At 48.2% G+C, this 27,635-nt stretch overlaps 1 protein-coding gene across 1 annotated transcript; it reads left to right on the top strand.

Annotated features, from left to right (window-relative positions):
- Positions 1-1,152: 1,152 nt before the first annotated feature.
- b9d2 (B9 domain containing 2) lies at positions 1,153-21,443 on the top strand. Its single transcript, XM_085973460.1, has 4 exons — positions 1,153-1,267; positions 4,627-4,718; positions 9,382-9,507; positions 17,737-21,443. The coding sequence occupies exons 2-4, from the start codon at positions 4,631-4,633 to the stop codon at positions 18,048-18,050; spliced, it is 528 nt and encodes a 175-aa protein (XP_085829586.1). The 5' UTR covers positions 1,153-1,267; positions 4,627-4,630; the 3' UTR covers positions 18,051-21,443.
- Positions 21,444-27,635: the final 6,192 nt, after the last annotated feature.

Raw genomic sequence — 27,635 nt, 5'->3', positions numbered from 1 at the left:
TGGGACATCCGGTGGTCGTGAAAGGCGCTATAGAAATGCGAGTCTTTCTTTCACATAACTGAATTATTGTTCCTTGTTTTCAAATCCCTCCATGGCCTCGCCCCTCCCCTTCTCTGTAATCCCCTTCAGCCCCACAACCTACTCGAGATATCTGCGCTCCTCTAATTCTGCCTTCGAGCATCCCCGATTATAATCGCTCCACCATTGAAACATAGAAGATAGGAGCAGGAGTAGGCCATTCGGCCCCTCGAGCCTGCTCCGCCATTCAATGCGATCATGGCTGATCATCCAAACTCAGTACCCTGTCCCTGCTTTCTCCCCATATCCCTTGATCCCCTTCGCCTTAAGAAGTATATCCAACTCCTTCTTGAATATATTTAATGAATTGGCCTCAACTGCCTTCTGTGGTAGAGAATTCCACAGGTTCACCACTCTCTGGGTGAAGAAGCTCCTCATCTCAGTCCTAAATGATAAAACCCCTTATCCTTAGACTGTGACCCCTGGTTCTGGACTCCCCGACCATCGGGAACATCCTTCCTGCATCTAGTCTGTCTAGTCCTGTCAGAATTTTATAAGTTTCAATGAGATCCCCTCTCATTCTTCTAAACACTGGTCTGTTCTTCAGCTGCCTGGGCCCTAAGCTTTGGAGTTCAATGCCTAAGCCTCTCCGCCTTTCTTTCCTCCTTTAAGACGCTCCTTAAAACCAACCTCTTTGACCAAGCTTTTGGTCACAGGCCCTAATTTCTCCTTATGTGGCTCGTTGTCAACATTTTTTGTCTTATAATACTCCTGTGAAGCGCCTTGGGACGTTTTACTACGTTATAGGCGCTATATAAATACAAGTTGTTGTGGTGGTTGAATTCCCTCAAACCTGATATAATTCCAGTTAACCTCCCCTGCGCCCTCTCTAACCGGGCTTGGCATCTTTCCTTAAGTGTCTCTGGATCAAGGTGAGGAGGAGAAGCTCAGGAAATGCTGAAGGGGGAATGGGGGAATAGTTTAGGGAAAAGGTGAGAAAGAAGGAGTGGCATCCATCAGCCCCTGGGCTGGATAGACTGACCCTCACCCCTGACTCTGCCCCCTGACCCCTGACCCCGCTGCCTGCTTCCCATTGGCCCAGGGCCCGCAGCGCCCGTCAGCCAATCAGGGAGCGCGTTGCTGGGTTGCCCGAGTTATCGGAGGCTGGCTGGCGGACGGAGGGAAGAAGAAGGAGGAGGAGGCGAGAGAAGTAGCCGCGGGTGGCGGAGAGCGGCCAACTCCGGTCCCGGTGAGAAGTCATCCCCACTAGGCCGCGGGAGGCGTTGCCGGGGGCAACCGGCGCCATCGGAGACCCGCCGCTGCTGATTGGCGGATGCTGCCGGTGGCCGTTCAGCGGCGCGTTCTGATTGGTGAATTGGTCTATCAATCAATCACTAACACAGAAAGGGTTGGGCCTGCCCCCTGGTCTCAGAGAAAAGTTCCCTCTACACTGTCCCATCAAACACTCCCAGGGCAGGAACAGCATGGGTTAGATACAGAGTAAAGCTCCCTCTACACTGTCCCATCAAACACTCCCAGGGCAGGTACAGCACGGGTTAGATACAGAGTAAACCTCCCTCTACACTGTCCCATCAAACACTCCCAGGGCAGGTACAGCACGGGTTAGATACAGAGTAAAGCTCCCTCTACACTGTCCCATCAAACACTCCCAGGGCAGGTACAGCACAGGTTAGATACAGAGTAAACCTCCCTCTACACTGTCCCATCAAACACTCCCAGGGCAGGTACAGCACGGGTTAGATACAGAGTAAAGCTCCCTCTACACTGTCCCATCAAACACTCCCAGGGCAGGTACAGCACGGGTTAGATACAGAGTAAAGCTCCCTCTGCACTGTCCCATCAAACACTCCCAGGGCAGGTACAGCACGGGTTAGATACAGAGTAAAGCTCCCTCTGCACTGTCCCATCAAACACTCCCAGAGCAGGTACAGCACGGGTTAGATACAAAGTAAAGCTACCTCTGCACTGTCCCATCAAACACTCCCAGAGCAGGTACAGCACAGGTTAGATACAGAGTAAAGCTCCCTCTACACTGTCCCATCAAACACTCCCAGGGCAGGTACAGCACAGGTTAGATACAGAGTAAAGCTCCCTCTGCACTGTCCCATCAAACACTCCCAGGGCAGGTACAGCACGGGTTAGATACAGAGTAAAGCTCCCTCTACACTGTCCCATCAAACACTCCCAGGGCAGGTACAGCACGGGTTAGATACAGAGTAAAGCTCCCTCTACACTGTCCCATCAAACACTCCCAGGGCAGGTACAGCACGGGTTAGATACAGAGTAAAGCTCCCTCTGCACTGTCCCATCAAACACTCCCAGAGCAGGTACAGCACGGGTTAGATACAAAGTAAAGCTCCCTCTGCACTGTCCCATCAAACACTCCCAGAGCAGGTACAGCACAGGTTAGATACAAAGTAAAGCTCCCTCTACACTGTCCCATCAAACACTCCCAGGGCAGGTACAGCACGGGTTAGATACAGAGTAAAGCTCCCTCTACACTGTCCCATCAAACACTCCCAGGGCAGGTACAGCACGGGTTAGATACAGAGTAAAGCTCCCTCTGCACTGTCCCATCAAACACTCCCAGAGCAGGTACAGCACGGGTTAGATACAAAGTAAAGCTCCCTCTGCACTGTCCCATCAAACACTCCCAGAGCAGGTACAGCACAGGTTAGATACAGAGTAAAGCTCCCTCTACCCTGTCCCATCAAACACTCCCAGTGCAGGTACAGCACGGGGTTAGATACAGAGTAAAGCTCCCTCTACACTGTCCCATCAAACACTCCCAGTGCAGGTACAGCACGGGGTTAGATACAGAGTAAAGCTCCCTCTACACTGTCCCATCAAACACTCCCAGGGTAGGTACAGCACGGGGTTAGATACAGAGTAAAGCTCCCTCTACACTGTCCCACCAAACACTCGCAGGGCAGGTACAGCACGGGTTAGATGCAGAGTAAAGCTCCCTCTGCACTGTCCCATCAAACACTCCCAGAGCAGGTACAGCACGGGTTAGATACAAAGTAAAGCTCCCTCTGCACTGTCCCATCAAACACTCCCAGAGCAGGTACAGCACAGGTTAGATACAGAGTAAAGCTCCCTCTACACTGTCCCATCAAACACTCCCAGGGCAGGTACAGCACAGGTTAGATACAGAGTAAAGCTCCCTCTACACTGTCCCATCAAACACTCCCAGGGCACGTACAGCACGGGTTAGATACAGAGTAAAGCTCTCCCTACACTGTCCCATCAGACACTCCCAGGGCAGGTACAGCACGGGTTAGATACAGAGTAAAGCTCCCTCGACACGGTCCCATCAGACACTCCCATTGCAGGTACAGCACGGGGTTAGATACAGAGTAAAGCTCCCTCTACACTGTCCCATCAAACACTCCCAGTGCAGGTACAGCACAGGTTAGATACAGAGTAAAGCTCCCTCTACACTGTCCCATCAAACACTCCCAGGGCAGGTACAGCACGGGTTAGATACAGAGTAAAGCTCCCTCTACACTGTCCCATCAAACACTCCCAGGGCAGGTACAGCACGGGAATACAGGAAACTTTGGTTTATCCGGAGGTTGTATGGCCGGAAACCTCGATCTAACGGCAGAAATCAGCAGCCGTTTTGTTAGGTTTTTTTTCTTCTCCTAGCATTTTTTTAAACAGTCAGGCTCTGGAAAGCCTCTCTGAAGCTGTTGCTAAGCTACAGAGACGCTTCCAAGGTACGGGCCGACTATTTACAAGCTGTTGCTAAGCAACAGTGTTTGTTGTCAGATACGGAGATGAAAACCTCCGTATCCTTCAACATTAGCGCTGGTCTGTCCGGAAGTTTTCATAGATCGGCAGCAGCTCGGTCCCGTCGGTGCCGGATATCGCGAAGTTTCCTGTGTTAGAATTAGGAGCAGGAGTCGGCCACACCGCCCCTCGAGCCTGCTCCGCCATTCAATAAGATCATGGCTGATCTTCGATCTCGACTCCACTTCCCCGCCCGATCCCCAAATCCCTCGATTCCCCAAGAGTCCAAAAATCTATCGCTCTCAGCCTTGAATATACTCAAGGATTCAGCATTCACAGCCCTCTGGGGCAGAGAATTCCAAAGATTCACAACCCTCTGAGTGAAGAAATTCCTCCTCATCTCAGTCTGAAATGGCCGACCCCTTATCCTGAGACTATGCGTCCTAGCTCTAGACGCTCCAGCCAGGGGAAACAACCCCTCAGCATCTGCAGGATTGTTGTAACTGGTGGGGAGAGAAGAGTTCCTGCAGTCTGCCTGCCTGGAATCCTTTGAGTGGCGATGACAGGACAGCATTGTGGCTATTTGACCCAACCCCCACTGCTATCTTTTAAAGTTTGGAAGCTAAAATGTTGATTTTTTTTTGTTGTTGCCATTTTTACCTGTAGGCGCGTGTTACTGGTTTGTCGGGTGCTTTACGTGAAGTCCGTTACTGCTTATTCTGCCAGCTGAATGGCATTAACGGGTGATGCCGGCGGGGGGGGGGGGGGGCGGGGGGAGTGCGATGGCTCCACGCGGTGTCGTGTCTGGCTGGGGATGAGCTGTGCTAAAAGACCAATGTCATTTCTGTGCAGGAGGATGGCGGAGCTGCACATCATCGGACAGATTGTTGGAGCGAGTGGCTTCCCACATCACAGCCTGTTCTGTAAATGGGGACTGCAGACAGGTGAGGCTTTCACTTGGGGTTGCGGAGTGGGGCGCTGGGGTGGGGGGCGTTTGCTGGGCTTTAGCTCTAACCCTGTTCAGCCTTTCAACAAACAGGGTTGGAAGAACATTACATCCTTACTCCCAGTTGTCACATTTTGTCACAATGAAGAAAAGAAAGACTTGTATTTCTGTAGCGCCTGAAGGTTGCAGGACAAGTAGATAAAACATAGAAACATAGAAGATAGGAGCAGGAGTAGGCCATTCGGCCCCTCGAGCCTGCTCCACCATTCAATGAGATCATGGCTGATCATCCACACTCAGTACCCTGTCCCTGCTTTCTCCCCATACCCCTTGATCCCTTTAGCCTTAAGAAATATATCCAGCTCCTTCTTGAATATATTTAATGAATTGGCCTCAACTGCCTTCTGTGGTAGAGAATTCCACAGGTTCACCACTCTCTGGGTGAAGAAATTCCTCCTCATCTCTGTCCTAAATGGCTTACCCCTTATCCTTAGACTGTGACCCCTGGTTCTGGACTCCCCTGCCATCGGGAACATCCTTCCTGCATCTAGTCTGTCTAGTCCTGTTAGAATTTTATAAGTTTCAATGAGATCCCCTCTCATTCTTCTAAACTCCAGCGAGTATAAGCCCAATCGACCCAGTCTCTCCTCATACATCATTCCTGCCATCCCAGGTATCAGTCTGGTGAATCTTCGCTGCACTCCCTCCATGGCAAGAACATCCTTCCTCAGTTAAGGCGACCAAAACTGTACACAATACTCAAGGTGTGGTCTCACCAAGGCCCTGTACAACTGCAGCAAGACATCCTTGTTCCTGTACTCGAATCCTCTCGCTATGAAGGCCAACATACCATTTGCCTTCTTAACCGCCTGCTGCACCTGCATGCTTACCTTCAGCGACTGGTGCACAAGGACACCCAGGTCTCGTTGCACTTCCCCTTCTCCCAATCTATTGCCGTTCAGATTATTATCTGAACGGCAATAGATTGGGAGAAGGGGAAGTGCAACGTGGTTAAGAAGGCATTTGGGATACTTTCCTTTATTAGCCGAGGCATAGAATATAAGAGCAGGGAGGTTATTATTGAACTGTATGAAACACGAGTTAGGCCACAGCTAGAGTACCATGTACAGTTCTGGTCACCACATTACAGGAAGGATGTGATTGCACTAGAGAGGGTATAGAGGAGATTTACGAGGATGTTGCCAGGACTGGAGAGTTTTAGCTGTGAGGAAAGATTGGATCGGCTGGGGTTGTTTTCTTTGGAACAGAGGAGGCTGAAGGGAAATTTAATTGAGGTGTCTAAAATTATGAGGGGCCTAGAAAGAGAGGATAGGAAGGACCTATTTCCCTTAGCGGAGAGGTCAATAACCAGGGGTCATAGATTTTTCTTTTATTATTCGTTCCTGGGATGTGGCCGACGCTGGCAAGGCCAGCATTTATTGCCCATCCCTAGTTGCCCTTGAGAAGGTCATTGGTAGGAGGGATTTAAGGAGAACTTTTTTCACCCAGAGGGTGGTGGGGGTCTGGAACTCACTGCCTGAAAGGGTGGTAGAGGCAGAAACCCTCATCACATTTAAAAAGAACTTGGATATGCACCTGAAGTGCCGTAACCTACAGGGCTCCGGAACAAGAGCTGGAAAGTGGGATTAGGATGGAGAGCTCTTTGTCGGCCGGCACTGACGCGATGGGTCGAATGGCCTCCTTTTGTGCCGTAAATTTTGATGATTCTATGGGACGAATAGTCCTGCTAAGCTGCACAGCTGCGCAGCGGTCTGGAGGTCCCGCACAGGCCACTACCGGCTTTGATATGGGAGAAACCGCGCATGCGCGAAAATGTGAATGGGGCCGCGCACCAAAAATAATAAGAGGGAACATTGTTTGGGACCTCTTGTTGTAATAATATCTTCATAAATAGCTCAGAGTCACAAACACAGTGGCTAAATTTGCAGATGATACACAGCTAATGAAGGTGGTAGACTGCAAAGCTGAACAGGATAAGCTACAAGAGGATTTGAATTGGGGATTGGGCAGACAGGTGGCAGATGAAGTTCAATATGAAGAAATGCAAAGTGCTTCTCATGGGGACAAAAATCATCCGGAAAGGAATATTACTTAAATGGAAAGAAAATAACGTGCATGGGAAATGAGAGAGATCTGGGCGTCCTGATTTGACAATAAATTGAAGCTATTGTGACAATGCTCGACGGCAGTGAGTAAAGCAACTCGGACGTTTGGATGTATTAAAAGGTCAAAATTGAGCCGAACTAGTGAGGTAATCTGCCACTTTATAAATCATTGGTGCGGCTGCACTTAGAATCCTGTGTGTAGTTTGGGTCGCCGCGGTATAAAAAGGATATTGCAGCTATTGAAAGGATAGAGAAGAGAGCAACCAGAATGATTGAGGGGATGGAGGGATTGGATTATGAGGAGCGGTTGTGTAATTTGGCCATGTTCTCACTGAAAAGAGAAGGCTGAGAGGAGATATGATTGACGTAATAAAACTCACTACACACTTGGTTTGAGTATAAAGCAAGGCTTTAATCAACTTGTTTCAGAACATGGAGGTCTAGTTGTACTTCACTAGTTCCTTGTCTTACAAAATGTCCCTGACAAGCTGGGCCCGCGCCCGAGTATTTATACTCCTTGGACGGCGCCACCAGCTGGCCGTCCAGCGTTAATTCATGAGTAGTTTCTTTATGAGGATGAGATGAGATTTATGACATGATTGCTGGTTTTAGGACTCTAAAGGAACTAGATGATGTCGACCGTGACAAGCTGTTTCACCGTGTCCAGAAAATTAGAACCAGAGGACACGGCCTGTGCTTGAAGGGGGTAAATTCAAAACTGACCTGCGGAAACACTATTTCAGTGAGTGGTCAGTCTATGGAACAGGCTCCCCAGGGAGACGGTGGAAGTGGTTAGTATTGATTCATTCAAATGCAAATTAAATAGATTTCTTTCAGAAAGTAACATTTTGGGATACAGTAAATGAGTAATTTAAGACATGACAAGTTAAGTGTAGCAGGCTTGGGCGCAACGTCTCCACCACTGGGGGGTTTCCTTGCGTCATGTCTGAGTCTGTTTTAGACTCATTCAGGGAGATTGATTGCCATGATTGGTCAACAACTCCATTATCATTGTATCACGCGACGACCAGGATGTCAGGAGGTGGTTCTTTCCCCAGAGAATAGTGGACCTCTGGACCAGGCTGACGTCTCATTGAAACATAGAAGATAGGAGCAGGAGTCGGCCATTCGGCCCCTCGAGCCTGCGCCGCCATTCAATGAGATCATGGCTGATCATCCAAACTCAGTACCCTGTCCCTGCCTTCTCCCCATATCCCTTGATCCCCTTAGCCTTAAGAAATATATCTAACTCCTTCTTGAATATATTTAATGAATTGGCCTCCACAGCCTTCTGTGGTAGAGAATTCCACAGGTTCACCACTCTCTGGGTGAAGAAATTCCTCCTCATCCCTGTCCTAAATGGCTTACCCCTTATCCTTAGACTGTGACCCCTGGTTCTGGACTCCCCCGCCATCGAGAACATCCTTCCTGCATCTAGTCTGTCTAGTCCTGTTAGAATTTTATAAGTTTCAATGAGATCCCCTCTCATTCTTCTAAACTCCAGCGAGTGTAAGCCTAATCGACCCAATCCCTCCTCATACGTCATTCCTGCCATCCCAGGTATCAGTCTGGTGAATCTTCGCTGCACTCCCTCCATGGCAAGAACATCCTTCCTCAGCTAAGGTGACTAAAACTGCACACAATACTCAAGATGTGGTCTCACCAAGGCCCTGTACAACTGCAGCAAGACATCCTTGTTCCTGTACTCGAACCCTCTCGCTACGAAGGCCAACATACCATTTGCCTTCTTAACCGCCTGCTGCACCTGCATGCTTACCTTCAGCGACTGGTGCACAAGAACACCCAGGTCTCGTTGCACTTCCCCTTCTCCCAATCTATTGCCGTTCAGATAATAATCTGCCTTCCTGTTTTTGCCACCAAAGTGGATAACCTCGCATTTATCCACATTATACTGCATCTGCCATGTATCTGCCCAATCACCCAACCTGTCCAAATCATCCTGGAGTTTCTCGGCATCCTCCTCACAGCACACACGCCCACCCAGCTTTGTGTCGTCTGCAAAGTCGTCTCGCACAGTGGCTGCCGATTTGCTGAATTCCTTCAAGCGAGAGCTGGACCTGTTTCTGGCCGGAGGCGGAGACCCCCCCAGATCTCTCTCCTTTCCCGTGCACGTTATTTTCTTTCCATTTAAGTAATATTCCCTTCCGGATTTTTTTTTATCCCCATGGGAAGCACTTTGTATTTCTTCATATTAAACTTCATCTGCCACCTGTCTGCCCAATCCCCAATTAAATTCAAGGTGCTGCAGGGAATTTCAGGGCCAGAGTGATCTCCTGGACGAGTTTCGATCGCCTAGATGGGTTGGAGAGGAAGGTATCGCAATTGTGTGGGATAGGCTCGACGGACCAGCGGGTCTCTACCTGTCCGTCATTGTTCGTAGGTGAACTAGATGAACCGTGGTCTTTTTTCGTCTAGCGATTCCTGTGCTTACAGTAACCACCTCCTAATTGTCATTTGCAACAGCCGAGCACTGTATTTATAATCTCCTTTCTTTTCCCTGTCCCGTGTCTGCAGGGTGTGCTTGGAAGCTGCTGTCCGGCTTAAAGGAAGGGCAAACGCAAGTGGACAACCCAGTAATCAAGGAGATGACCTACTGGTCACATCCTGTTGATGTACACTATGCAACCAAAGGTCTCCAAGGTAACTACAGTGGACTCAAAGTTTTATCAAGCTGCACGCTTTACCCTGCTATTGGTATAAGTTTCTCTCTAGGGTTAGCAGGCATCATAGGCCCCTCCAAATTGTTACTGTAATTTATCAAAGATGGCAAGTATTTCAGTCCGCCTTCTCTAAAGACCGGAGATTTCTAGCGATGGCACTTGTGTGATGACCCATGTACGGAAATACAACAACTTGTATTTATATAGCGTCTTTAACATACAGGAAACTCTTTATCATCCGGCACCGACGGGACCGGCGTGGTGCCGGTTTATCAAAAAGTCCGGATTACAGAGAGGTATAGTAAAAGGTACGAGAGCTCCGTACACAGCAACAAATCCAGGCTTCCCTGTTGCTTAGCAACATGTGCAGGAACTCCAGCCACAGACCAAGCGTCCCTGTTGCTTAGCAACAAGTGCACGAACCCCAGTTACACAGCCACAGATCCAGGAACTGCCACTAATATGAAGTAAAACTTACCTGAACCTACTCCTGAATTTTGCCGGTTAACAGAGGTTTCCGGTTATTTAGGTACCGGTTAAAAGAGTTTCCTGTAGTAAAACGTCCCAAGGCGCTTCACAGGAGCGATTATCAAACAAACTTTGGCACCGAGCCACAGAAGGAGATATTAGGACAGGTGACCAAAAGCTTGGTCAAAGAGGCAGGTTTTAAGGAGCATCTTAAAGAAAGAAAGACTTGCATTTATATAGCGCCTTTCACGACCACTGGACACCTCAAAGCGCTTTACAGCCAATGACGTGCTTTTGACGTGGAGTCACTGTCGTAATGTGGGAAAGGAGGCGAGAGAGGTGAAGAGGTTTAGGGAGGGAATTCCAGAGCTTAGGGCCTCGGCAGCTGAAGGCACGGCCACCAATGGCGGAGCGCTTAAAATCGGGGAATGCGCAAGAGCCCAAAATTGGAGGAGCTCAGCTATCTCGGAGGGTTGTGGGGCTGGATGAGGTTACAGAGATAGGGAGGGGCGAGGCCATTTGAATGAGACTTTTAAAAGCTGGTGCAATTTAATTGAAATTCAATTAATTAAATAAATCTGGAATAAAATAACTAGTATCAGTAATGGTGACCATGGTGAAACTACTGGATTGTCGTAAAACTGGTTCACTAATGTCCTTCAGGGAAGGAAACCATCCGTCCTTGCATTTCTAATAGCCCTGAATCCCATTTATTGGCCAGTTCCTTCCTGAAATCTGGTAAGATTTCTTGTTCCACGCCCATAGTCTGTTCGACATATGTTCTAGATTATTGTAGCTCAGACGATGTGCTCGTGTCCCCTGGCCTTTATTACAAGAGGATTTGAGTATAAGAGTAAAGACGTCTTACTGCAATTATATAGGGCCCTGGTGAGACCACACCTGGAGTATTGTGGACAGTTTTGGTCTCCTTACCTAAGGAAGGATATACTTGCCATAGAGGGAGTGCAACGAAGGTTCACCAGACTGGTTCCTGGGATGGGGGGATTGTCCTATGAGGAGAGATTGAGTAGACTAGGCCTATATTCTCTAGAGTTTAGAAGAATGAGAAGTGATCTCATTGAAACATACAACATTCTTACAGGGCTTAAGATGTTTCCCCTGGCAGGGGAGTCTAGAGCCAGGGGTCACAGTCTCAGAGTAAGGGGTAGGCCATTTAGGACAGAAATGAGGAGGAATTTCTTCACCCAGAGAGTGGTGAACATGTGGAATTCCCTACCACAGAAGGCAGTAGAGGCCAATACATTAAATAAATTCAAGAAGGAGTTGGATATATTTCTTAAGGCTAAAGGGATCAAGGGGTATGGGGAGAAAGCATAGAAACATAGAAGATAGGAGCAGGAGTAGGCCATTCGGCCCCTCGAGCCTGCTCCGCCATTCAATGCGATCATGGCTGATCATCTAAATTCAGTACCCGGTCCCTGCTTTCTCCCCATACCCCTTGATCCCTTTAGCCTTAAGAAATATATCCAACTCCTTCTTGAATATATTTAATGTATTGGCCTCTACTGCCTTCTGTGGTAGAGAATTCCACAGGTTCACCACTCTCTGGGTGAAGAAATTCCTCCTCATTTCTGTCCTAAATGGCCTACCCCTTATCCTTAGACTGTGATCCCTGGTTCTGGACTCCCCGACCATCGGGAACATCCTTCCTGCATCTAGTCTGTCCAGTCCTGTCAGAATTTTATAAGTTTCAATGAGATCCCCTCTCATTCTTCTAAACTCCAGCGAGTAAAAGCCCAATCGACCCAATCTCTCCTCATACGTCATTCCTGCCATCCCAGATATCAGCCTGATGAATCTTCACTGAACTCCTTCCATGGCAAGAACATCCTTCCTCAGATAAGGCGACCAAAACTGCACACAATACTCAAGATGTGGTCTCACCAAGGCCCTGTATAACTGCAGCAAGACATCCTTGTTCCTGTACTCAAACCCTCTCGCTACGAAGGCCAACATGCCATTTGCCTTCTTAACCGCCTGCTGCACCTGCATGCTTACCTTCAGCGACTGGTGCACAAGGACACCCAGGTCTCGTTGCACTTCCCCTTCTCCCAATCTATTGCCATTCAGATAATAATCTGCCTTCCTGTTTTTGCCACCAAAGTGGATAACCTCACATTTATCCACGTTATATTGCATCTGCCATGCTTTTGCCCAATCACCCAACCTGTCCAAATCATCCTGGAGTTTCTCGGCATCCTCCTCACAGCACACACGCCCACCCAGCTTTGTGTCGTCTGCAAATTTGGAGATATTACATCTAGTTCCCTTGTCTAGATCATTAATATATATTGTCAATAGCTGGGGTCCAAGGACCGATCCCTGTGGTACCCCACTAGTCACTGCCTGCCACTCGGAAAAAGACCCGTTTATTCCAACTCTTTGCTTTCTGTCTGCCAACCAGTGCTTTCTGTCTGCCAACCAGTTCTCTATCCAAGTCAATACCCTGCCCCCAATCCCATGTGCCTTAACTTTACACGCTAATCTCTTATGCGGGACCTTATCGAAAGCCTTCTGAAAGTCCAAATACACCACATCCACTGGTTCTCCCTTATCTATTTTACCAGTTACATCCTCAAAAAATTCCAGTAGATTAGTCAAGCACGATTTACCTTTTGTAAATCTATGTTGACTTTGTCCGATCCTGTCACTGTTTTCCAAGTGCTCTGCTATTACATCTTTTATAATGGACTCTAGCATTTTCCCCACTACCGATGTCAGGCTTACCAGTCTATAATTCCCCGTTTTCTCTCTACCACCTTTTTTGAATAGTGGGGTAACATTAGCTACCCTCCAATCCATGGGTACTGTTCCAGATTCCATCGAATGCTGGAAGATGATCAACAAAGCATCAACTATTTCTAGGGCCACTTCCTTAAGTACCCTAGGATGTAGATTATCAGGCCCTGGGGATTTATCGGCCTTCAATCCCATCAATTTCCCTAACACCATTTCCCTACAAATACTGATTTCTTTCAGTTCCTCCCTTTCATCAGACGCTTTGCAGGGACCGGGTACTGAATTTGGATGATCAGCCATGATCGCATTGAATGGCGGAGCAGGCTCGAGGGGCCGAATGGCCTACTTCTGCTCCTATCTTCTATGTTTCTATGACTCCTGCTCCTATTTCTTATGTTCTTATGAGTGGGACTTGAACCCTTGAACAACCTTCTGACTCCGAGGCGAGAGTGTTACCCACTGAGCCAAGGCACTGTCCAGTATTGTGAGCATTGGTTCATTCTTGTTTTTGATGGGGAATATCTTCCCACAGCCTACGCAGAGCTGTATGTGAAATTATTAATATTCATTCACGGGATGTGGGCGTCGCTGGCAAGGCCAGCATTTATTGCCCATCCCTGATTGAACCTCCTTCTTGAATAAGTGGGCAGCACGGTGGCATAGTGGTTAGCACTGTTGCCTCACAGCGCCAGGGACCCGGGTTCGAATCCGGCCTCGGGTGACTGTCTGTGTGGAGTTTGCACATTCTCCCCGTGTTTGCGTGGGTTTCCTCCGGGTGCTCCGGTTTCCTCCCACAGTCCAAAGATGTGCGGGTTAGGTTGATTGGCTATGATAAAATTGACCCTTAGTGTTAGGGGGCTTAAATACGTGGGGTTACGGGGATAGGGTGGGATATATGTTGGTGTAGGGGTTACGGGGATCGGGTGGGATATGTGTCGGTGCAGGCTCGATGGGCCGAAATGGCCTCTATCTGCACTGTGAGGTTTCTGTGATTCTGTGATTTCAGAGGGCAGTTAAGAGTCATCCACATTTCTGTGGGTCTGGAGTCACATGTCGGCCAGACCGGGTAAGGGCGGCAGATTTCCTTCCCTAAAGGACATTAGTGAACCAGATGGGTTTTTACGATAATCCGGTGGTTTCATGGTCACCATTACTAGTTATGATACTGATAGAGTTATTTTATTCCAGATTTATTTAATTGAATTTAAATTGAACTCCTGTCTCCGGATCATTAGTCTAGGCCTCTGGATTACTAGTCCAGTAACGTAACCACTATTCTGCCATACCCTTTAAGGGTTGGTTGAATTGTATTCGATGTGTGTGTGAAGTCTGATCCAAAGCACTGAAGATAAAAAGGCAAATCGAGGCACAATTACTGCATTGAGAAATGGGCTAGTTCTGTGTCAAATAAACCAAGAACATGATTAAAATTAATTCACAATTTTTAAGCTGAAAAATGCATCGATTTCAACAGGGTTTGCTTCAAGATTTGAGTACAGGAGTAAAGAAGTCTTACTCCAATTATATAGGGCCTTGGTGAGGCCACACCTGGAGTACTGTGTACAATTTTGATCTCCTTACCTAAGGAAGGATATACTTGCCATAGAGGGAGTGCAACAAAGGTTCACGAGATTGATTCCTGGGATGGCGGGACTGTCGTATGAGAAGAGATTGAGTAAACTAGGCCTGTATTCTCTTGGATTCAGAAGAATGAGAGGGGATCTCATTGAAGCATACAAAATTATTACAGGGCTTGATAGGGTGGATGCTGGGAGAATGTTTCCCTTGGCTGGGGAGTCTAGAACCAGGGGCCACAGCCTCAGGATAAAGGGTAGGCCATTCAGGACTGAGAGGAGGAGAAATTTCTTCACACAGAGGGTGGTGAATCTTTGGAATTCTCTACCCCAGAGGGCTGTGGAGGCTCAGTCATTGGGTATATTCAAAACAGAAGTCGATAGATTTCTGACTAGTAAAGGCATTAAGGGATATGGCGATAAGGCCGGTGAATGGAGTTGAGCCAGAAGATCAACCATGATCTCAGTGAATGGCGGAGCAGACTCGAAGGGCCGACTCCTGCTCCTATTGCTTATGTTCTTATCCATTCCCCCACTGCCCTTGCTTGTTCAGTATTGCTAGTACAGGGAAAGGAGACAGGAACGCAGGCTTAATTAAACTTGTTACTTTAACGGAGGTTAATGGGCTCTTGTACTTTATTCAGAATTGCCTGAGAGAAAGTTTGCAATTGCTGCCGCTCTTTTGTTTTGAATTCTGACCGCACGAAACAGGCCCAAAAAAAAGAGGTTAATTCAAAACAAAGCAAGAGAGGCTTCTCCAGTTTTGAAGTCCGTGTCTTTGTCTGTTCTTGTAACTGCGTCAGGCCGAAACTGTTACTGGGGAGAGGAGCCTGTGGTTGGAAGAGGAAAACTGCAGCGAAATTAATTGAAAGAGAAAGTGCCGCCGGCGGCCCATAGAATCTTACAGCACAGCAGGAGGCCATTCGGCCCATCCTTCGTGTGCCGGCTCTTTGAAAGAGCTCTCCAATTAGTTCCACTGCCCCTGCTCTTCCCCTGTAGCCCTGCAAAGGTTTTCCTTTTTATGTAGAAATCCAATTCCCTTTTGAAAGCTACCATTGAGTCTGCTTCCACCGCCCTTTCAGGCAGCGCGTTCCAGATCACAACAACTCGCGTAAAAACAAAAAAGAAATTCTCCAGCCATCCTGGCATTTCTGCCAATTATTTTAAATCTGTGTTCCCTGGTTACCGACCTTCGACGGAGTAGAAACCCGCACAATACTTGCCGTTCTGTTTCAGATGCTGAAGTGTGTGTGTGTGTGTGGTGTGTGTGTGTGTGTGTGTGTGTGTGTGTGTGTGTGTGTGTGTGTGTGTGTGTGTTTGTTTGTTTTTCGGGTATGTACGGTCTGCCTCTCCCCCACCCCCCCTGCTGTCAGTAACGTGATTCGTCTCTCTTGTAAATGTCCATTTCTTCTTTCTGCGAACATACGAACAATGACAGACCCTCTGGTCCATCCAGCCCGTCCCACACAATTACGATACCTTGCGTATCACAATATGCACTCTCCACCCCACCCGTAACCATCTGAGAAAATGCTCTCCGACCCATCTCGGCGATCGATACTAGTCCGGGAGCTCACTCCGGCTCTGAATTCCCTGTAGTGCCTACCTTCTGTAAGAGGTGATCTCCGCCCCAGCCAGAAACAGGTCCAACTCTCGCTCGAAGGAATTCAGTGAATCAGCATCCACCACACGAGACAGCAGCTTGTTCCAGAGGTCCAGCATTCTCTGGGAAAAGAACCACCTCCTGACATCGAAACTAGATCTGGCCGCGTACAACTTCAATTTGTGACCCCCTGCTCCTTCCTAATCTATTTAATTGAAACAAACTGTCAACTGGAACACAATCACTTACCCTCTGCTGGCACGTGCCAGGTGTGGAGTAGATTGGGCCGATACTCTCTGGGGTTTAGAAGAATGAGAGCTGATCTCATTGAAACATAGAAGATTCTGAGGGGGATTAATATAAGAAATCACACAACACCAGGTTATAGTCCAACAGCTTTATTTGAAATCACAAGCTTTCGGAGCACTGCTCCTTTGTCAGGTGAAGTGGAGAGAAGCATACAGGCACAGTATATATAGTCAAAGAACACTGCCCGATGATTACAGTTTTCTCTGACTATATATGCTGTGCCTGTATGCTTCTCTTCACTTCACCTGAAGAAGGAGCAGCGCTGCGAAAGCTTGTGATTTCAAATAAAGCTGTTGGACTATAACCTGGTGTTGTGTGACTTCCTACATTTGTCCACCCCAGTCCAACTCCAGCATCTCCACATCATGGCTACTGAGGGGGATTGACAGGGTAGATGTTGAGAGGTTGTTTCCCCTGGCTGGAGAGCCTAGAACCAGGGGGCACAGTCTCAGGATAAGGGGTCGGCCATTTAAGACTGAGATGAGGAGGAATTTCTTCACTCGGAGGGTTGTGAATCTTTGGAATTCTCTACCCCAGAGAGCTGTGGATGCCGAGTCGTTGAGTCTATTCAAGGCTGCGATCGATAGATTTTTGGGCACGAGGGGAATCGAGGAGATTGGACGGGATGTTCTTGCCATGGAGGGGGTGCAGCGGCGATTCACCAGGCTGATACCAGGAATGGCGGGAATGACCTATGAGGAGAGACTATGTAGTTTAGGGATGTACACACTGGAGTTTAGAAGATTGAGAGGGGACCTCATAGAAGTGTATAAAATTCTGACAGGTCTAGACAGACTGGATGCAGAAGGAATGTTTCCCTTGGCGGGTGAGAACAGAACTAGAGGACATAATTTAAGGATAAGGGCTAAACCATTTAGGACAGAGATGAGGGGGAATTTCTTCACTCAGAGAGTGGTGAACCTGTGGAACTCATTGCCACAGAGGGCAGTGTACGCCAGCTCATTAAATATATTTAAGAGGGAATTAGATATATTTCTACGGGCAAAAGGGGTTAAGGGTTACGGAGAGAAGGCGGGGACGGGATACTGAATTAAAGGATCAGCCATGATCTCATCGAATGGCGGAGCAGGCACGAAGGGCCGAATGGCCTACTCCTGCTCCTATCTTCTATGTATCTATGTATCTAAAATGGAGTTGAGGTCGAAGATCAGCCATGATCTTACTGAATGGCGGAGCAGGCTCGAGGGGCCGTGTGGCCGACTCCTGCTCCTATTTCTTATGTTCTTATGTCTGGGGATGTCGGGTGAGGCCTGCGATGCTCCCTACCACGATTGATTAGCTTGCTGATGCTCTCGTATGAAGTATGGGTACGGGGTGGGAGGGTGTGGGTGTGGTGCCCGGTGCCTGTGGGCTTGTACCTCAGTAAGAGTCAGAGCCTCCGGGAGGGGAGGGGAGGGGAAGTCACAGCAATGCAAAAATGACTCGTGCGTTGACCAGCAAAACTAAACTGGTTTCTCCCTCCCTTCTGCTTTAGGCTGGCCCAAACTGTACCTGCAGGTCTGGCACCAGGACTCCATTGGCAGGAACGAGCTGTACGGCTACGGCTTCTGCCATGTCCCCAGCAGCCCGGGGACCCACGAACTGCACTGTGTCACCTGGCGGCCCCTGGGCACCTGGCAGGAGCAGCTGTCCCAGATGTTTGTGGGCGGCGGGCCCCAGCTGAAGCACAGCGACCTGATCTACACCGGGGCCGACCGCTACCGGCTTCACACCGTGGCCATGGGCAAGGTCCACCTGCAGCTCAGCATCATTCTCCGCAACTTTGACCGCTACGGGGTCGAGTACTGAACGTTGGAGAGGCTTCACCGCGGGTGGTGGATGCGGACTTTTCCTGCTCTTCCTCTCGGCTTCCAGCTGTTTCTATCGCATCTGATTTTACGCGAGATGGTCTTTTCTTTTTATCCGAGATCCTGTTGCGCGATCTGTCTGCTGCGCACAGATACCCGCTCTACCGGGGCTGCACGGTGGTTGTTCTCAGAATGGCCGTTGACCGGCCTGCAGTGAGTCTGTGCGATCTCCTGCGTACAATACCAGCCGTGTGGGGTGACGCTGGTTGTTAATCGGTCCTGATGGTTTCCATGGTAATGTTGCATTGGTGCATTTAGCGCTATAGCAAATCAAGCTTTTTGAAGGGGAGGGGCACCTTTACTACCAGTGCAGTGATGGTGAAATCTAAATGCCGTGAATCTGTCTGAGTGATGCTATTGCTCGAGTCAGCGCACCATGGAACTGTACCCCAGTGAGAGTCAGTGCCTGTGGAACTGTACCCCAGTGAGAGTCAGTATCTGTGGAACTGTACCCCAGTGAGCGTCAGTGTCTGTGGAACTGTACCCCAGTGAGAGTCAGTGTCTGTGGAACTGTACCCCAGTGAGAGTCAGTGTCTGGGGAACTGTACCCCAGTGAGAGTCAGTGTCTGGGGAACCCGTACCCCAGTGAGAGTCAGTGTCTGTGGAACTGTACCCCAGTGAGAATCAGTGTCTGTGGAACTGTACCCCAGTGAGAGTCAGTGCCTGTGGGACTGTACCCCAGTGAGTGTCAGTGCCTGTGGAACTGTACCCCAGTGAGAGTCAGTGTCTGTGGAACCCGTACCCCAGTGAGAGTCAGTGTCTGTGGAACTGTACCCCAGTGAGAGTCAATGTCTGTGAAATTACCCCAGTGAGAGTCAGTGTCTGGGGAACTGTACCCCAGTGAGAGTCAGTGTCTGTGGAACTGTACCCCAGTGAGAGTCAGTGTCTGTGGAACTGTACCCCAGTGAGAGTCAGTGCCTGTGGAACTGTACCCCAGTGAGAGTCAGTGTCTGGGGAACTGTACCCCAGTGAGAGTCAGTGCCTGTGGAACTGTACCCCAGTGAGAGTCAGTGTCTGTGGAACTGTACCCCAGTGAGAGTCAGTGCCTGTGGAACTGTACCCCAGTGAGAGTCAGTGCCTGTGGAACTGTACCCCAGTGAGAGTCAGTGCCTGTGGGACTGTACCCCAGTGAGAGTCAGTGCCTGTGGGACTGTACCCCAGTGAGAGTCAGTGTCTGTGGAACTGTACCCCAGTGAGAGTCAGTGTCTGTGGAACTGTACCCCAGTGAGAGTCAGTGCCTGTGGGACTGTACCCCAGTGAGAGTCAGTGCCTGTGGGACTGTACCCCAGTGAGAGTCAGTGCCTGTGGGACTGTACCCCAGTGAGAGTCAGTGCCTGTGGGACTGTACCCCAGTGAGAGTCAGTGTCTGTGGAACTGTACCCCAGTGAGAGTCAGTGTCTGTGGAACTGTACCCCAGTGAGAGTCAGTGCCTGTGGGACTGTACCCCAGTGAGAGTCAGTGCCTGTGGGACTGTACCCCAGTGAGAGTCAGTGCCTGTGGAACTGATTGCAATGGAAATAAAAATGGGGTGATTTGTAAAACGAGCTGCCGACTCGCTATCGCCCAATTAACACTATTGTACAAAGTCAAGATCTACCTCCCAGGTGTAATGTAGAAAATTCACCAATTATGTTAGAATATTTGCTGAATAGTGAGGCCTGTCTCAGCTGCACTGCTTTAATATTTGCAGTGTGCTCGAAGCGATCAAGTTCTCGCTCCCTCCTGTCTGCACTGTATTCTCTGTTCCATCTCACACTGTCTGCACTGTATTCTCTATTCCAGCTCACACTGCCTGCACTGTATTCTCTGTTCCATCTCACACTGTCTGCACTGTATTCTCTGTTCCAGCTCACTCCCTCCTGTCTGCACTGTATTCTCTATTCCATCTCACTCCCTCCTGTCTGCACTGTATTCTCTGTTCTATCTCGCTCCCTCCTGTCTGCACTGTATTCTCTATTCCATCTCGCTCCCTCCTGTCTGCACTGTATTCTCTATTCCAGCTCACTCCCTCCTGTCTGCACTGTATTCTCTATTCCAGCTCACTCCCTCCTGTCTGCACTGTATTCTCTATTCCATCTCACACTGTCTGCACTGTATTCTCTGTTCCATCTCACTCCCTCCTGTCTGCACTGTATTCTCTATTCCATCTCACTCCCTCCTGTCTGCACTGTATTCTCTATTCCATCTCCCTCCCTCCTGTCTGCACTGTATTCTGTGTTCCAGCTCACTCCCTCCTGTCTGCACTGTATTCTCTATTCCAGCTCACTCCCTCCTGTCTGCACTGTATTCTCTGTTCCAGCTCACTCCCTCCTGTCTGCACTGTATTCTCTATTCCAGCTCACTCCCTCCTGTCTGCACTGTATTCTCTGTTCCAGCTCACTCCCTCCTGTCTGCACTGTATTCTCTATTCCATCTCACTCCCTCCTGTCTGCACTGTATTCTCTATTCCATCTCACTCCCTCCTGTCTGCACTGTATTCTCTATTCCAGCTCACTCCCTCCTGTCTGCACTGTATTCTGTGTTCCAGCTCACTCCCTCCTGTCTGCACTGTATTCTCTATTCCAGCTCACTCCCTCCTGTCTGCACTGTATTCTCTATTCCATCTCGCTCTCTCCTGTCTGCACTGTATTCTCTGTTCCAGCTCCCTCCCTCCTGTCTGCACTGTATTCTCCATTCCATCTCACTCTCTCCTGTCTGCACTGTATTCTCTGTTCCAGCTCCCTCCCTCCTGTCTGCACTGTATTCTCTGTTCCAGCTCACTCCCTCCTGTCTGCACTGTATTCTCTATTCCATCTCACACTGTCTGCACTGTATTCTCTGTTCCATCTCACTCCCTCCTGTCTGCACTGTATTCTCTATTCCATCTCACTCTCTCCTGTCTGCACTGTATTCTCTATTCCATCTCACACTGTCTGCACTGTATTCTCTATTCCAGCTCACTCCCTCCTGTCTGCACTGTATTCTCTATTCCAGCTCACTCCCTCCTGTCTGCACTGTATTCTCTATTCCAGCTCACTCCCTCCTGTCTGCACTGTATTCTCTATTCCAGCTCACTCCCTCCTGTCTGCACTGTATTCTCGTTCCAGCTCACTCCCTCCTGTCTGCACTGTATTCTCGTTCCAGCTCACTCCCTCCTGTCTGCACTGTATTCTGTATTCCAGCTCACTCCATCCTGTCTGCACTGTGCTCTCTATTACATACACTAGAACTGTACATAATGCTATGAAATGTTTGTGAACAGAAATATGTTACTCGATGTGGATTGCTTTTTAAATGTTAGTTTTGCAGTGAGCATTGTATATAACTGAATCAATAAGTATGGAGTCATTTAAAACATATCTTGTTTGGTTTTTATTTCAAAAACTGTTTTCTCTGGTGTTTAAACGCAGCTCAGACTGATGGGTTGAAAGTCTCGCTCTGCTGCTACTAAAGGTAAAGCCTTGCAAGAAAGGTGACATCGCCTCTAATTCCAGGTCTGCAGCACAAAACTACCTTGAACTCCGCACCAGTTACCACCCTCACTCCCCGAGATGGAAAAATATCAGACATACAGCAGGCTGTGGTAATGCCAGAATATTGTGTAGAGGGAGCTTTACTCTGTATCTAACCCGTGCTGTACCTGCCCTGGGAGTGTTTGATGGGACAGTGTAGAGGGAGCTTTACTCTGTATCTAACCCGTGCTGTACCTGCCCTGGGAGTGTTTGATGGGACAGTGTAGAGGGAGCTTTACTCTGTATCTAACCCGTGCTGGACTTGCCCTGGGAGTGTTTGATGGGACAGTGTAGAGGGAGCTTTACTCTGTATCTAACCCGTGCTGTACCTGCCCTGGGAGTGTTTGATGGGACAGTGTAGAGGGAGCTTTACTCTGTATCTAACCCGTGCTGTACCTGCCCTGGGAGTGTTTGATGGGACAGTGTAGAGGGAGCTTTACTCTGTATCTAACCCGTGCTGTACCTGCCCTGGGAGTGTTTGATGGGACAGTGTAGAGGGAGCTTTACTCTGTATCTAACCCGTGCTGTACCTGCCCTGGGAGTGTTTGATGGGACAGTGTAGAGGGAGCTTTACTCTGTATCTAACCCGTGCTGTACCTGCCCTGGGAGTGTTTGATGGGACAGTGTAGAGGGAGCTTTACTCTGTATCTAACCCGTGCTGTACCTGCCCTGGGAGTGTTTGATGGGACAGTGTAGAGGGAGCTTTACTCTGTATCTAACCCGTGCTGTACCTGCCCTGGGAGTGTTTGATGGGGACAGTGTAGAGGGAGCTTTACTCTGTATCTAACCCGTGCTGTACCTGCCCTGGGAGTGTTTGATGGGGACAGTGTAGAGGGAGCTTTACTCTGTATCTAACCTGTGCTGTACCTGCCCTTGGAACAGTACGGGTTAGGTATATGGCTATAATAACATTCTCATCCTTGTGTTCAAATCCCTCTATGGCTTCACCCCCTCTCTATCTCTGTAACCTCCTCCAGCCCTACAACCCTCCGCGATCTCTGCGCTCCTCCAATTCTGGCCTCTTGTTCATCCCCGATTTCCATCGCTCTCCCATTGGCATCCGTGCCTTCAGCTGCCTGGGCTCCAAGCTCTGGCATTGCCTCCTGTTGGACTGCTTTCTTGTTCTTTTTCATTTTGTTGCTTTAAACAGCAGATTACACAGACACTCAGTGCAGGATCGGGTCTTTATTGAAACCTCATACTAGCCACAACCAGTCTGAGTGCACGAGTCTTTTCATACTCCACAAAAACCAGTATGAGAGCTGCTGAGACACACGCTATCCGATTCCAGTGTGAGCTGCAAAACAGTGTTCCATTACATTTCTGGCACTAATTTTCACCTTTTATCCCTACATTTCATGCATACTATCAATAAATCATGGTACATCAAAGCTGCATAAAAATGCCACAGAATTACAACATAAACAACCAGGCACTCAACTCTTCTAATTGCTGCAATAAAACTCTTACCATCCATTTTATATTACTACTAGCTGGGGGAGCCCGGCTTTGCCAGGGCTGTTTTGGGCTGGGGGAGCCCGGCTTTGCCAGGGCTGTTTTGGGCCGGGCGGTTTAAATCGAGTGGCAGGCTTTGGGGCCTCTCTGTGTCCCTCTGTGAATCTGGTGCCGGGCAACATTTTAAATCGAGTCCCAGGCTTTAGGGCCCTGTCTGTGTCCCTTTGTGAATCTGCTGCCGGGCGGTTTAAATGGAGTCCCAGGCTTTGGGGCCCTGTCTGTTCTACCTTTTAATACCTTGAAAGATGAAAGTGAAAGTACTTATAAAAGGTTTTTGGTAAATCTTATGTTATTTTTAAAAGAGAAACTAACTTTTTCAAAGCTGGATGATCAAAGGGCTTTCAGGCCCTGTCTCTCTCCCTGTGTGAATCTGCTGCCGGGCAACATTTCTACCTTTTAATACCTTGAAAGATGAAAGTGAAAGCACTTATAAAACGTTTTTGGTAAATCTTATGTTATTTTTAAAAGAGATACTAACTTTTTCAAAGCTGGATGATCAAAGTAGTTTGAGCTGGAAGCTGAAGTCATGGCAGTGGAACAATGGCTGCCAGATCCCTGAGATGAAAACGATTAGTCCCGCCCACACACACACACACCGATTGGCCAACCATCAGGGGACCGTACTGTAGGATTGGTCAATCGTGACGGCACAGGATTGGTCGAACCTTGACGTCAGTCAATCAATGCTAGCAGATAAAGAGTTAAATTTTGAAGGTTTTTTGCATAAGGCGCGAACAATTTTCGTCCGACCGAAAAGTAAATACGCTTACGAGCGTCCCGGAAGCGTAAGCTTTCTTCGGAGGTAACGCGCGCGTAGGTACGCTGTATAACTTTCGAGCGCATAGCCGGACAGACGCACACCCGAGGACAGACAGAAGAACAGACAGATAGACAGACAGACAGAAAGAACGATCCGTTTATATATATAGATAACACACGTGATCAAGTTGACACATTCGGATATGGCTGAATGACTCTCGCACCTTCTAGTATCTTCTTTCCGGTGAAGATATCCTTTGCTTTGAACTCTTCTTACCCGATTTACAAGCTATGCTCAGCAGAAAGCTGTTTTAACATTTAACTCATCATGAGCTGGTCTCGCAGACTGCGCAGAAAGAATAGCGAGGTACCCAAGTAGTGTGAACCCTGTTCCACACTCCCCCGATGCTTCTCGCTGTCCTTTCGGCCAGGCGTTATCTGGGTAATGCTGCAATGTACCATACCATCAAGCAATTATGGACTTAAAAGCTTCCCCAGCTCTCCTTACCATTATGCATCTTATAGTTATTCTTGCTAAGTAACATTTTCCACTCGCTTTCAGTCATCCCAATTTCATTGTTAACTCAATTCAGTCATCCCAATTTCATTGTTAACTCAAAGGAATTCAACCTTGAATTTTAGAAATCCAAATTCTATGTCCCACTTTACTTCTAATTTCAGTCCCTCTGATAGGTACCAGTACGTTTAACTCGATATTGTTTCATTAAAAAGTCAGGTTCGCAATGGAGTATGTGTCAGTGCCTTCAAAAGTTGTCTCACTCTCCTGAGCCACATTAACCATTTCATGTTGTGCTGCTGTCAAATAACTGAGCATGTCGGAGACCCGTTCTTCACCGTGCATTTCCGCATGCTCGTCGCCTCATGCGCAACATATCACATTTGCACACGTACCGGTATCCCAATATCATACCACACTTGACATCAGATACAAGCCATTCCTGGGCTTTTAAGTTATCTTATCTAAAGATCGGCGGTCTTTTCTCATCTCCCCCTGCATGGTCCCAATGTCTAGGGTAGTGGCCAGGCTATCAAATACATTTTCAGTATAGGCAAAGACACAAACATCTCATGAGAAACCTATCAATTAATGATTCTCACCTTCACTTTCCTGACTTTCAATAGAATTTACATTGATACCAAATTAAAATCTTTTCAGGTATCATGTTACTCAGGGATGCACTCACACATCTTTTCCTAATCCCTGTTCGAGTTCCTGAAATTCACCCATAATCACCTAGGAAAATGATTTTAGAAAAATTCCCTTTATGTTACCATTTCATCTCATTCAGGAGCCCTGGAGAAACTTTAATGTCCAATACAATATGATCATTACAATTTAACAAAGTTCCCAAATCAATCCAAGTTATCAACCCATTTCAGTTCATTCTACTTAAACTCTTATTGGACCTTTTATTCCTCAAAATATTGTAATTCCAGAGAACAATTCAGTCTGCAAGATGAGGGATGATAGTTACCTTTAACACAACAGTCTGTGTTCCCCCCAAAAACTTCTTTCTTAACACACAGCTTGGGTGAAACCACATAGACTGGACCTTTTCAAAAACAAAATTTGATTATCCCATTAAATTTCAGTTCTATTTCCCTTCCCGAGTGCTTGAACAGCAACTCTTATCAATTCATTGAATCAATTTTAATTTCACAAACAAATTATGCCCAGGCTTCACGATTTTACAAAAGAGGCAAAAAAGTAGTTGCAATCGCAAATAACAACAGAAAATGCCGGAAAAACTCAGCAGGCCAGGCAACATCCGTGGAGAGAGAAATAGAGTCAACGTTTCAGGTCGAAACCCTTCGTCAGGACTGAAAAAACACAGGAAATGAAACCGATTAAAAGGCCAGTTTGGGGGCTGGGAAATGGGGATGAGAGAACAAAAGAGAAGTGAAGAGACATTGAGAGGTATTCAAAACCAGACGAGATGGTGATAGTGTAATGTATATACCTTTAAGGGGGGAACTACTTTTTACAGCTCATGTATACTGTTGTACCGGCAGTGACCACACCTGTATATAGCATTGAGTAGTAATCTGTATAGTTCAGTTCCAGAGTGAGCCACATTGAGTAAACACCTGTTGTACCGTTCTCCTGCAGTCTGTGTCTTACTACTGACGGACACAACATTGGCGATGAGGCAAATTCGATCCTACCTGCAACTCTGCATCACCTCCCAGGGATTCGTTCCTGGAGACCAGTAGATTGGAGGTCAAGGCCAGAGACACGGGCGTTGACCACGGGCAACCGCCCAGTCATCCAGCAGAGACTCGAGAATTGCAGGGGAGGCTGTTGAGAGCCAGGCTTGGCTTTCCAGTCGCGGTGGTCCAACGAAACGGGCTGGCAACAGGTAGTGCGCAGACCCTTCCCGGACAGCGGCGGGCTAGAGCCCGACCGAGCGGCACAGCAAAGGGCCAAGCAGCGTCGACGGGAGAGAGAGAGAGAGGGCAGAGCGCACAGGGCGCAGCCGGTGTTCAGGGGCCGAGCAGCGTCGAGGAGAGGGAGAGAGACGCGCAGAAACCCGCGAGGCGCCGCCATTGCCACGAGGACCACCGAGAGCGGCGTTGGCAGCAGCGCAGGAGAAGTGCGCGAAACCTACAGGGCACCGCCATTGCCACGAGGACCGCCGAGAGCAGCGTTGGCAGCCGCGGGGGAGGAAGGAAAGCACGGGAGACGCCATTTTAAACCACACACAAAATGCCGAAGAGTGGCAGTATCACCGCATTTGACAATGAAGTCGAAGATTGGACTACATATGTCGAACGAATAGAGGTATACTGCAAGGCAAATGAGGTATCAGATGACAAGAAAGCGCCGGTATTGTTAAATTTAATGGGTGCAAAGACATATGGCTTATTACGAAATCTAGTAACCCCAGCGAAGCCAGTGGAAAAGAGTTTTGGAGACATAGTGACGATACTACAGGAACATTTAAACCCCACACCGCTGCTGATAGCAGAAAGATTCAAGTTTCACAAACGGAACCAGCATAAGGATGAAAGCAATGCTGAATATTTAACAGAACTGCGCAAACTATCGAAACACTGCCAGTTTGGAACAGGACTGGCAGATACCTTAAGGGACAAGTTTGTGTGTGGGCTTCAAAGTGAAGGAACCCAGAAACAGCTTTTATCTGAAAAGGACCTTACGCTGGACAAGGCTTTCAGCATTGCGGTATCATATGAAGCAGCAGCATGGGTCACTGCAGAGATACAACAGAGACCGCAAGAATATGGCACAAACGAAATGTCATACAGAACAGAGAAGTGCTATCGCTGCGGCAGAACAACACATGACCACAATGATTGCTGGTTCAAAGACAAAGTGTGCAGACAGTGTGGAAAAGTAGGACACATAGCACGAGTCTGCAGGTCGGGAAAGAAAACCAGCAATAAGAAATCTCCAAAAGAAAAGTACAAGACGGTACATAAGGTGACGGAGAATAGTTCAGACGAACAAAAGAGTGATACCGACTCCGAAAGCAGGGAGCTGAGTTGTCTGAAACTACATAATGTGATCAAAACGGAGGATCACCGAACCATTTGGGTCACTCTCAAGGTAGCAGGAGTCCAGGTAAAAATGGAATTGGACACAGGATCAGCCCTAACAGTCATAAACTGACGGGACTACGAGCGGCTATTCTCACACATACCCTTGAGAGACACAAAAATTATTTTGAAGACGTACACAGGGCAAAACGTCTACCCCAAAGGAAAAATAAGGGTGACTT

This window comes from Somniosus microcephalus, chromosome 34, assembly GCF_052327205.1.
Source record: "Somniosus microcephalus isolate GS21.2 chromosome 34, FLI_Smic_1.0, whole genome shotgun sequence".
NCBI classification, from domain to species: Eukaryota; Metazoa; Chordata; class Chondrichthyes; order Squaliformes; family Somniosidae; genus Somniosus; species Somniosus microcephalus.
Note: the sequence above shows the minus strand (reverse complement) of the source record. Positions and strands in the feature narration are given on the sequence as shown.

Bases quoted from the DNA above. Each gene is read 5' to 3' on its own strand.
- b9d2 (XM_085973460.1), top strand. From the start codon at position 4,631: ATGGCGGAGCTGCACATCATCGGACAGATTGTTGGAGCGAGTGGCTTC. The intron at 4,719-9,381 runs GTGAGGCTTTCA...CCGTGTCTGCAG, and splicing joins TAAATGGGGACTGCAGACAG to GGTGTGCTTGGAAGCTGCTG. The intron at 9,508-17,736 runs GTAACTACAGTG...CTTCTGCTTTAG, and splicing joins TGCAACCAAAGGTCTCCAAG to GCTGGCCCAAACTGTACCTG.